The following is a 12,902-nucleotide window of genomic DNA, read 5'->3' on the forward strand; positions in this document are numbered from 1 at the left end:
AGTAAGTATAGGAACGGAGTGAGGTGGAGGATAAATGCATGGCTGAGGGATTGGAGCAGGGGGCAGGGATTCGGATTTCTGGATCACTGGGACCTCTTTTGGGGCAGGAGTGACCTGTACAAAAAGGACAGGTTGCACTTGAATCCCAGGGGGACAAATATCCTGGTGGGGAGGTTTGTTATGGCTTTTGGAGAGAGTTTAAACTAGGATTGCTGGGGCATGGGAACCAAACTGAAGAGACGGAGGAAGAGGTGGTTGGCTCACAAATAGAGAAAGCTTGGAGACAGTGCGAGAGGGAGGATAGGCAGGTGATAGAGAAAGGATGCGCTCAGACCGATGGTTTGAGATGTGTCTATTTTAATGCAAGGAGTATTATGAACAAAGCGGATGAGCTTAGAGCGTGGATCAGTACTTGGAGCAATGATGTTGTGGCCATTACAGAGACTTGGATGCCTCAGGGGCAGGAATGGTTACTTCGAGAGCCAGGCTTTAGATGTTTCAGAAAGGACAGGGAGGGAAGCAAAAGAGGTGGGGGCATGGAACTGTTGATGAGAGATAGTGTCACGGCAGCAGAAAAGGAGGAAGTCATAGAGGGATTTTCTATGGAGTCTCTGTGGGTGGAAGTTAGGAACAGGAAAGGGTCAATAACTCTAATGGGTGTTTTTTATAGACCACCCAATAGTAACAGGGACATCGAGGAGCAGATAAGGAGAGAGATTCTGGAAAGGTATAATAATAACCAATCAAGTGTGACAGTGGAAAAGTGTGTATGGAACTGGAGGAGATAGCAGAGGTACTTAATGAGTACTTTGCTTCAGATTTCACTACAGAAAAGGATATTGGTGATAGTAGGGATGACTTACAGCGGACTGAAAAGCTTGAACATGTAGATATTAAGAAAGAGGATGTGCTGGAGCCTTTGGAAAGCATCAAGTTGGATAAGTCACCGGGACCGAATGAGATGTACCCCAGGCTACTGTGGGAGGCGAAGGAGGAGATTGCTGAGCCTCTGGCAATGATCTTTGCATCATCAATGGGAACGGGAGAAGTTAATGAGGATTGGAGGGTTGCAGATGTTGTTCCATTATTCAAAAAAGGGAGTAGAGATAGCCCAGGAAATTATAGACCAGTGAGTCTTACCTCAGTGGTTGGTAAGTTGATGGAGAAGATCCTGAGAAGCGGCATTTATGAACATTTGGAGAGGCATAAAATAATTAGGAATAATCAGCATGGCTTTGTGAAAGGTAGGTTGTGCCTTACGAGCCTGGTTGAATTTTTTGAGGATGTGACTAAACACATTGATGAAGGTAGAGCAGTAGATGTAGTGTATATGGATTTTAGCAAGGCATTTGACAAGGTACCCCATTCAAGGCTTATTGAAAAAGTAAGGAGGCATAGGGTCCAAGGGGAAATTACTTTGTGGATCCAGAACTGGCTTGCCCACAGAAGGCAAAGAGTGGTTGTAGACGGGTTATATCCTGCATGGAGGTCAGCTACCAGTGGTGTGCCTCAGGGATCTGTTCTGGGACCCCTACTCTTCGTGATTTTTATAAATGACCTGGATGAGGAAGTGGAGGGATAGGTTAGTAAATTTGCTGATGACACAAAGGTTGGGTGTGTTGTGGATAGTGCGGAAGGCTGTCAGAGGTTAAGCGGGATATTTATAGGATGCAAAACTGGGCTGAGAAGTGGCAGATGGAGTTCAGCCCAGGTAAGTGTGAGGTAGTTCATTTTGATAGGTCAAATATGATGACAGAATATAGTATTAATGGTAAGACTCTTGGCGGTGTGGAGGATCAGATGGATCTTGGGGTTTAAGAAAGCATACGGTGCATTGGCCTTCATCAATCGTGGGATCGAGTTTAAGAGCCGAGAGGTAATGTTGCAGCTGTATAGGACCATGGTCAGATCCCACTTGGAGTACTGTGCTCAGTTCTGGTCATGTCACTATAGGAAGGATGTGGAAACTATAGAAAGTGTGCAGAGGAGATTTACAAGGATGTTGCCTGGATTGGGGAGCATGCCTTATGAGAATAGGTTGAGTGAACTCGACCTTTTCTCCTTGGAGCGGCGTAGGATGAGAGGTGACCTGATAGAGGTGTATAAGATGATGACAGGCATTGATCGTGTGGATAGTCAGAGGCTTTTTCCCAGGGCTGGAACTGCTAACACAAGAGGGCACAGTTTTAAGGTTGTTGGAAGTAGGTACAGAGGAGACGTCGAGGGTAAGTTTTTTACGCAGAGATTGGTGAGTGCATGGAATGAGCCATCGGCAACGGTGGTGGTGGAGGCAGATATAATAGCATCTTTTAAGAGACTCCTGGTTAGTTACATGGAGATCAGAAAAATAGAGGGTCTATGGGTAACCCTCAGTAATTTCTAGAGCATGTACATGTTCAGCACAGCATTGTGAGCTGAAAGGCCTGTATTGTGCAGTAGGTTTTCGATGTTTCTATGGATGCATATCAGCTTGGTATGGTAACTACTCTGCCTGTGACTGCAAGAAACTGCATAGAGTTGTGGATACAGCTCAGTGTATCACGAAACTTGCCTCCTCTCCATGGGCTCTGTCCATACATCTTCCTCCCTCAGTATATCAGCAATAATCAAACACCCAACCCAACTCACACATTCTCCTTTATTCCTTCTGCCATTGGACAGAAGATACAAAAGCTTGAAATAGGCTCAAAGACGGCTTCTACTATTCTGTTATAAGACTAATAAATGGCTCTCTAACATGATAAATGACTCCATAATCTACCTTGTTCTGATCAGGTCTATCTGCACTGCACCTTCTCTGTAGCTGTTACAGTTTATTCTGCATTTTGTTACTGCTTGACCTTGTAGCTAGATGCACTGTGTAATGAATTGATTTGTATGACAAGTATGCAAGATGAACTTTTCACTGTACCTTGGTACATGAGACACTAATAAACCAATTCTAATTTAACCTGGGTTAGACCACCTTAATTGTACTTCCACTTGAAATTGTGCCCCATAGGGAAACTGGCCTGGGCTTTTGTCTGTGCTATTTACTTTTGCATGTTTGACACTTTTCTGTCACCAACTACACCAGCTGCTAAGAAATAAAACAAAACAATTTGTGGGAATAACAATTCATAATTTATTTCCCACATCAATATAGATTTTTTGTTTATATGGTATTTATTATTGTCAATGAATAATTGACCAGTACACAGTAAGAATATTTGTAATAACCGTTGAGAGCTTTTATTTTTCAACTGGTGATTTTATGATATTTTACCTGAGGAAGAATGTAATCTTTTCTCTTTTCCCATTGTACTACTGTCATGAGGATTGTCCAAGTGATGATAAAGAAAAATTTTAACAGCAATACTACGAAGGCTCCAAAGCTGAAAATTAATTTAAAGTATGATTACTACTCTTCTGCATTTTCAAATTAGCAAATGGTATTTTTTCATTTTAGGATTAGCATAGATAATGTGCTTGATTTTTAAATAAAATTTGATTGTATTCATTCCAGTGAGCATACACAGAGCATACTTAGTTTACATAACAAGACAAAATAATTTTGTACTTTGCTTAAACAGTAAGTTAACTGCATTAACAATGGTAATGTAGCAGAATAAGGGGAGCAGTACATCTGATTCTACAGATTCTGCATGATACCCACAAATACACTTCTCGTAGGAGCACTGACTGGAGCTCAGGAGTGGTAAATCTGGGGATTTTGACCTTCCCCCAGTTGACACTGAGATCAGTTGTCTCAATTATGAATTAAGAAGTCAGTTTCTTCAGATGAGCGATTTAAAAATTTTTCCCTTCACATTTTACACATCCAACTGCATCACAGTGCACCGGTGAGTAGCAAATTGAACAACCAACAGCAGAGCCGCAGCCTGGAATGTTTCTTAGGTTGGGAACATTTAGGCGTGCCACAGTCCCAAGAAGACACTGGATTGTTTGGAGGGAGAGAAAGTTTAAGAGAAGCGAGTGGTTCAGTCGGCATATTTTGTGCGCCTCAGTCCCAAGGAGACATTGAATTGCGCGTAATTAGGCACTTGGCAAGGACCAATGAAAATGTTAGGTTTAAGCAGAGCAGTCATTGTGTGAGTGAGCCAGTGTTGGAGTGGGGAGTTGAGACCTTGGTTCATTGAGGCTTTGGCGAGGAGAGGCATGGCCATAGTAAGATTATATTTTTCATTATTTATTATCTCTTTTTTTTATTGCACATTTAGATCAGTGGGGATGCTAGACGGGATACTGGAATGCTCCCCTTGCGAAATGTGGGAAGGAATGGGAACCTCCGGTGTCCCTGATGATTACACCTGCAAGAAGTGTACCTAGCTGTAGCTTCAAATGGACCATGTTAAGGAGTTGAAGCTGGAACTGGCTGAATTTAGGATCATCTGGGAGACTAAGCGGTTGATAGAGAGGCCATACAAAGGGATAGTTACAGACAAGATGCACAACACAAAACATGGGGTGACCGTCAAGATGGAGAAAGGGGATAGGCAGCCAGTGCAATGATAGCATTCAAGCCCTGCCATAACTGTCAAGCATCCTTCATTGATTCAAGTTTAGCCTGGAATTGCCACTTCATCCATGAGATGGCTTTCCAGAGATTGTACCTGGACCCCTTGTAACTTTCTTGGTCACCAGATTGTGGATCTCATGGTTCATCCAGGATTTCTGGTTGGGGAAGACACCCATCTACAACTGTTTTTATAAAGATCGTGACAACCATGGTGTACTCATTCAGATCAACAGATGAGTCCTTGAACACAGCCTGGTCCACCGACTTGAAGCAATCCCTTAGCCGCTCCTCTGCCTTCCACAACCTCATCTTAGTTGTCCTAATCTCTGGAGCCTTGCTTTTTAGTCTCTGCTTGTATTCAGGTAGGAGAAGGACAGCCAAGTGATCAGATTTCCCGAAATACAGTCTGGGCATGGAGTGGTAGGCTTTCCTTATCTTCGTATAAAAGTAGTCTAATTTGTTGAGACCTCTGGTGCTATAGGTTATACGTATGTTGATGGTAATTGGGCAGGGATTTCTTGAAACAAGCATGACTGAAACCCCTGACTATGATATGAAAAGCATTGGGATAGACTGTTTCTTGTTTGGTGCCAGCATCATATGGTATCTTAAGGGATTGATTATAGTCAGCTGCTGGTGGTATGTAAACTGCGGTCAGGATCACAGATGAGAACTCCTTTGGTAAATAACATTTCACTGTTAGATCTTCAAGCTTGGGGAACACAAGTTCAACAAAACATTGGAGCACCAAAGAGAGTTTACCATGAAATACACAGCTCCACTTTTTCCAAATCAGCAGTTCAGTCCATCCTGCGCATTGAGAAGCCTTTGAGTCTAATCATCATATCTGGCATGCTGGATGTAAGCCATGTCTTGGTAAAGCACAGAACACAACAATTTATCATTTCCCTTTGAATCACCAATCTTGCCTCAAGGTCTTCAATTTTGTTCTCCAGCGACTACATATTTGCTAACAAGATGCTGGGTAGAAGGGGTTTCATTCCTCTGTGTTTCAACCTGATTGGAGATCCACACCCCTCCCGCCTCACTTCCGGCCATGGCAATGAACCTTCATCCACTTAAAGGTGTCATATCTGCTTGCTTGAGAGTTAAGACCACTGAGTCTTTCAGAGGCTCGAGAAATTTGTGATTCATTAAGTCAATTTAAAAGTTCATTACTTGAAGGAAAATTACATGTTGCAGATAGCAGTGAGAGTAATTCAAAAGCGGTATATTAAAAAATATTGTACATAGCCACAGAATGTCGCTGTGGTTTACCAGCACCGTCCTGCAATACGACAGAAGTTTGTGTAGGTGAACACCTTGTACCTAGTGATCAAAATGCCACTAGTTTCAAGGTAATTATGGAAAAGGATAGGTCTGGTCCTTGATTCAGGATTCTAAATTGGAAAATGGCCAATTTTGATCATATCAGAAAGGATCTGACAAGTGTGGATTGGGGCAGGTTGATTTCTGGCAAAGGTATACTTGGTAAGTGGAAGCCTTCAAAAGTGAAATTTTGAGAGTACAGAATTGATATGTTCCTGTCAGAATAAAAGGCAAGGATAGTGGGTTTATGGAACCTTGGTTTTTGGGAGATATTGAGGCCCTGGTTAATAAAAAGAAGGTGCATAGTAGGTGTAAGCAGACAGGAACAAGTAAGTAAGCACTTGAAGAGAAAAGAAATGCAAGAGAATACTTGATGAGGAAATCAGGAGAGCTAAAAGAAACCATGAGGTTGCTCTAGCAGAGAAGGTAAAGGAGAATCCTAAGGGCTTTTACAGATACCATAAGGGCAAAAGGACAGCAAGGGAAAATCAGTGTGGTAATATATGCATGGAGCCAAAAGAGACGGGAGAGATCTTAAATGGATTTTTTGTATCTGTATTTACTTGGAAGACAGACATAGAGTCTATAGATGTGAACCCTATACAGATTATAGAGGAGGTAGTGCTTGCTGTCTTAAGACAAATTAGGGTGGATAAAGCCAGACAAAATATTCCCTCAGACCCTGTGGGAAGCAAGTGCAGAAATTGCAGGGGCCCTAACAGAAATATTTAAAGCATCCTTAGCCAATAGTGAGGTGCCTGGAGAATAGCTAATGTTGTTTTGTTGTTTAAGAAAGACTCCAAGAATAAGCCAGAAAATTATAGGCTGGTGAGCCTGACATCAGTAGTGGGAAAGTTATAGGAAGGTACTTTCAGTGACTGGATAGATAAAAGTTTGGATAGGCAGAGCTGATTAGTGATAATCAACATAGCTTATGCATGGTAAGTAGCATCTAACCAATCTTATAGAGTTTCTTGAAGAAGCTACCAGAAAAGTTGATGAAGGTGAGGCAGTAGATGTTGTCTATGTGGACTTCAGCAAGACCTTTGACAAGGTCCCACATGGGAGGTTGGTCAAGAAGAATCAGTCACTTGGCACTCAAACTGAGGTAGTAAATTGTATTAGACATTGGCTTTGCAGAAGAAGCCAGAGAGTGGTTGTAGATGGTTACCTCTCTGACTGGAGGCCTGTGAATAGTGGTGTGCTGCAGGGATCTGTGCTGGGTCCATTGTTGTTTGTTATCTATATCAGTAAGCTAGATGATAATATGGTTAACTGGATCAGCAAATTAGCTCACTCCCACCTGGATAATGCTGGTGACATTGTGAGAATCACATTTTTGATTTCTCTAATGCCTCCAATACAATCCAGCCGCTTCCTCTGAGCGAGAAGCTGCAAAGGATGGGCGTAGACAAATCCACTATCTCCTGGATTACTGACTACCTGTCAGATAGACCCCAGTTTGTGTGGCTGGGTAGTTCCCTGTCTGAGATGGTGGTGAGTGGCACTGGAGCACCACAAGGGACTGCCCTGTCTCTGTTTCTGTTCACACTGTGCACCTCAGACTTTCAGTACAAATCTGAGTCTTCTCACATGCAGAAGTTCTCTGATGACTCTGCGGTGGTTGGGTGTATCAGAGATGGGCAAGAGTCAGAGTACAGATGAACAAGTTTGTGGAGTGGTGCAGGAGAAAATCCTGCTCCTGAATGTGGCCAAATCCAGGGAGATCATGATCAATTTTAGGAGGAAGAGGACTGTGACAAATCCTGTACATTCTGGGAGAAGGTGTTGCAGTGGTGGAGGAGTACAAATACTTGGGTGTTCACCTCGACAAAAGACTTGACTGGAAAACTAACACCAAGGCTGTTTACAAGAAGGGGATGAGCAGACTCTATTTTCTAAGGAAGTTGAGATCCTTCAATTAGTACAACAGGATGTTGGACATCTTTTACCAGTCTTCCTTGTAGCTTTATGTGGGGGAGGCAGCATCAGCACTAGTAATGTGAAAAGACTAAATAAACTCATCCAAAAGGCTGGATCTGTCCTTGGCTACAACCCAGACTCATTTGAGTTAGTGGTGGAGAGAAGGTCGCTAAACAAACTGTTATCCATCATGGACAATCAGGCACATCCTCTCCATGACCTACTGAATAAGCAGCACAGCATCCTTTCCAACAGGCTTATTCAGCTCTACTGTCACAAGGATTGTCACAGAAAATCTTTCCTACCAAATGCAATAAGCATATACAACAGTTCATCTCTGTGCAACAGAACACACATCACAGTACAATAGTCTCCGTTTTATTGTTTTGTACATTATTATTGCACAGTATTGCACATTGGTACATTATTATTGTGTATATTATTATTATGTACTTTATTATTAGTTAATATTATTATTATATTTATTATTGTTGCTGTGTGTTTTTAAATGTTGCTGCAGTGGGGGGGGGCATCACGTGATGACGTGGGATTGAGACGTGTAAATCCAGCTCTCCCGTAAAAAATCAGCAAAGTACCATTTAAACAAAGTAAGGTCAATAAATACTTTCCGAAAACTACTTATAAACTTCGTAAGACTACTCTACGATATGCCTCGTAAACCGCAACAGAAGAAGTCTGTTGTTGTGAAGTCGCCGCGAGATGGGAAGAAAAAAGGGCCTACTGCAGCGATGGAGCCTCGGATTCAGGTTGGATCTCCTTATTATGTCCAGTTTTGGTCACCTACCTACAGGAAAGATGTAAGTAAGATTGAAAGAGTACAGAGAAAATTTACAGGGATGGTGCTGGGATTGAAGACCTGAGTTACAAGAAAAGATTAAATAGGTTCGGACTTTATTCCCTAGAATGCAGAAGACTGAGAGGAGACTTGATGGAGGTACCCAACATTATGTGAGGTACAGATAGGGTAAATACATGCAGGCTTTTCCCACTCAGTTTGGATGATTCTAGAACTAGAGATCATGGGTTAAGGGTGAAATGTTTAAGGGGAACATGAGGAGGATCTTCTTCACGTGGTGAGTATGTGGAACAAGCTACCAACACAAATGGTAGATGTTGGGTCAATTTCAACATTTAAGAGTAATTAGGATAGGTACATGGATAGCAGGGATACAGGTGGCTATAGTCTGGATGCAGGTTGATGGGACTAGGCAAATTAATTGTCTGGCCCAGACTAGATAGGCCAAAGGGCCTGTTTCTATGCAGTAGTGTTCTATGACCCTAGGAAGTTCTATCTTCATCTGGAAGAGTGTTTTTTTGTATTCTGACAAGTAACTGTAAGCAATTACTATATCCCCTAGGGTAAATGTTTACTTCTCATGCAATAATTTAAAGTAGTTTAACACCTGAAATTACACCAGAATGTTTCTTTATCATATCCTCTGCTCCATTCCAGACTACAGTTACAGGAGCAGAGACATTTTGATACTTTGCTTAAACAGTAAGTTCCTCACTGAGAAGTTTAGATACACATTAAAAGCTCAGAATAAAATGACAAATAATATTTGTTGTGTATTTAATATTTCAATAATATGTGTGTAATCTTGTAAATATATTGTTTGATTAAGCATTTTTACTGCTTATATAATTTCTTATGATAATACTGAATCTAAAAATAAGTGAATTGCATACATCATGAGAAAACCACGTGATACGTGCCTAAAGTAAATACGAAGTTAGACTCACATTTTGGACTCCTGTGCCTTCCTTTGAATTAGATCAATGTTTTTGAAGTTACAAGACATAACAGTGGCGACAAGGTATTTTAAAAATGAACCCTAGACAGCTACTGACCTGTTGAAGCACAGTGACACGTTCAAACTGAAAAAAGCTCATAAGCTCAGCAAGGAAAGGCAAGTAAAAAATGCATTCTCGCATGTGCAGAGACAGTCGAGTTAAAAAAGGCAGAAAATGGAAGAATTCAGGGTTCATAAAGAGTGAGTACTGGGTAATAATAATCATAAAAAAGCAGAAAGAGCCGCCCACATCAGAAAAATAGATGTATTTAATTGCTCAATGGGTAACTGGCTCATGTATACTTCAGTATACAGTATTTTGAAGCAAATAAAATAGCCAATGGGAAACAATTACCAAATCTGCTGAGTGTTTTTGGTTTAAAGGCATACAGTTTGCTTTGAAGCTTAACTGCTACAACCAAACCAGCAGAAATCAGCTTTCCTATCATTGTGAAAGTAATGCAAGAATATTTAGAACAAAAGCCACTGTAGATTGCAGAATGCTTTAGGTTTCATAAGTGAAATCAAAAGGACGGGGAGTCCATTTCAACGTACACGGCTGAATTGAAGGTGTGTGAGCATTGTCAGTTCAGTAATCGGTTTAATGATGCACTGAGAGATTGATAATTTGTGGAATCTTACAAGAAAGCATTCAAAAATGGCTTCTATCTGAAGCTTAACTTAAATTTTAGAAACTAGTTGAAATTACTGTATCAATGGAAACAGCAGACAGAGCCACAAATTAGTTGCAGTCAGAAATGAAATTGAATGAACAAAATTGCAACACTTAAGCATCAGTGTGCCGAGCCGAACAATTTGTGTTACCATTGCAGTAGGGGCACACTTACACCAGACCAATGCAAATTTAAAGGCTTAAACTTGCAGCAAATGCAACAAACTAGGTCACATTCAAAATAGTGTGTTGGGCAGACGAAAATGATTGGACTACAGAGAAAAGAGAAAAAAGATACAAAGTCAAGTTGCAGTTTCAACAAGAGCATTAATCTGCATGCCGTTGATGAAAAATCTAATAATGAGGAGAGTGACACAGGACTGGGTAGCCTTAACTTTCATAATGTGAAAACTAGCAATAGACAATTAATATGGCTTACACCAGAAGTAAAGGACAAATCAATTCAATTATAGTTAGATACTGGTTCAACTGGTTCAATGAGTTCAAATGGCATTTCAGAGATACTCGAGAGGCTTCAACGAAAAGAGGCGGAGGACGAGCTTGCTCCCAGTTAGTCTTTACAATGCCTCCTGAGATGGTGATGTGCTTCTCATGTGAGATGTGGCAGTCATGGGGGAACGCCCCTCTCCCGCAGAGTCACATCCGCCAGAAGTGCATGCGGCTGGGCGATCTGGAAGCCTATGTAAGGAATCTGGAGCAGCAGCTGGGTGACCTTTGACTCATAAGGGAGAATGAGGCAGTCATAGATGAGAGCTACAGGGAGGTAGTCACACCTAGGCTGCTGGAAGCAGGTCGTTGGGTGACAGTCAGACGGGGGAAAGCGAAGGGGAGCAGACAGGTAGTACAGAGCACCCCTGTAGCCATTCCCCTGAATAATAAGTTTACCGTCCTGGATACTGTTGGCAGGGATGACTGACCAGGTGTGAGCCACGGTGGCAGGGCCTCCAGCACTGAGTCTGACCCTGTGGTGCAGAAGGGTGGGACGGAGAAGAGGAGAGCTTTTGTCATTGGAGACTCTATAGTTAGGGGAGCAGACAGGAAATTTTGTGGACGTGAGAAGGACACCCACATGGTTTGCTGCCTCCCGGGTGCCAGGGTCCAGGATGTCTCTGACCGGGTGCACGACATCCTGGTACGAGAGGGAAAGCAACCAGAAGTCGTGATACATGTTGGCACCAATGACATAGACAGGAAGAGGGATGAGGTCCTGAAGTGTGAATTTCGGGAACTAGGCAGAAGGCTGAAGAACAGGACCTCAAGGGTGGCGTTCTCAGGATTGCTGCCAGTGCTACGTGACAGTGATGGTAAAAATTGGAGGAGATGGCAGTTGAATGCGTGGCTGAGGAGTTGGTGCCGGGAGCAGGGTTTTAGATTTTTGGATCATTGGGATCTCTTCTGGGGAAAGTGGGACCTGTACAGACTGGATGGGTTGCACCTGAACTTGAGGGGGAACAATATCCTCGCAGGTGGGTTTGCTAACATGGTTCAGGAGGGTTTAAACTAACTTGCAAGGGGAATGGAACCCAGAGTGATAGCGCAGTGAAAGAAGTGCATGGAGTAAAGCCAGATCTAATATATAGAGAGGCTTTGAGGAAAGAGAAACAGAATAAAGGGTGTAAAGGTAGTAAGGCAGAAGGGCTAAAGTGTGTGTACCTCAATGCAAGAAGCATCAGGAACAAAGGTGATGAACTGAGAGCTTGGATACATACATGGAATTATGATGTAGTGGCCATTACAGAGACTTGGCTGGCACCAGGGCAGGAATGGATTCTCAATATTCCTGGATTTCAGTGCTTTAAAAGGGGTGGGGGGGGGGAAGGGGAGGAGGGGTGGCATTACTGGTCAGGGATACTATTACAGCTACAGAAAGGGCAGGTAATGTAGCAGGATCCTCTTTTGAGTCAGAAGTCAGGAACAGGAAGGGAGCAGTTACACTATTGGGAGTATTCTGTATGCCCCCTGGTAGCAGCAGAGATACCGACGAGCAGATTGGAAGGCAGATTTTGGAAAGGTGCAAAAATAACAGTGTTGTTATCATGAGTGACCTTAACTTCCCTAATATTGATTGGCACCTGATTAGTTCCAAGGGTTTAGATGGGGCAGAGTTTGTTAAGTGTGTCCAGGATGGATTCCTGTCACAGTATGTTGACAGGCCGACTAGGGGGAATGCCATACTAGATCTAGTACTAGGTAATGAACCGGGTCAGGTCACAGATCTGTCAGTGGGTGAGCATTTGGGGGACAGTGACCACCACTCCCTGACCTTTATCATTATCATGGAAAAGGATAGAATCAGAGAGGACAGGAAGATTTTTAATTCGGAAAGGGCAAATTATGAGGCTATAAGGCTAGAACTTGCAGGTGTGAATTGGGATGATGTTTTTGCAGGGAAATGTACTATGGGCATGTGGTCGATGTTTAGAGATCTCTTGCAGGATGTTAAGGATAAATTTGTCCCGGTGAGGACGATAAAGAAAGGTAGGGTGAAGGAACCATGGGTGACAAGTGAGGTGGAAAATCTAGTCAGGTGGAATAAGGCAGCATACATGAGGTTTAGGAAGCAAGGATCAGATGGGTCTATTGAGGAATATAGGGAAGCAAGAAAGGAGCTTAAGAAGGGACT

The 12,902-nt window shown here is 42.5% G+C and overlaps 1 protein-coding gene across 1 annotated transcript in view; it reads right to left on the reverse strand.

The window, feature by feature from the left end:
- Positions 1–12,902, reverse strand: part of LOC140191529 (uncharacterized) — a 60,155-nt gene that overhangs the window by 22,367 nt on the left and 24,886 nt on the right. The window contains exon 7 of the mRNA XM_072249021.1: positions 3,266–3,374. Within this exon, the coding sequence (XP_072105122.1) occupies positions 3,266–3,374 (109 nt within the window). The remainder of the gene's footprint in view (positions 1–3,265; positions 3,375–12,902) is intronic.

This window comes from Mobula birostris, chromosome 1 (genome assembly GCF_030028105.1).
Source record: "Mobula birostris isolate sMobBir1 chromosome 1, sMobBir1.hap1, whole genome shotgun sequence".
In the NCBI taxonomy this organism is placed as follows: Eukaryota; Metazoa; Chordata; class Chondrichthyes; order Myliobatiformes; family Myliobatidae; genus Mobula; species Mobula birostris.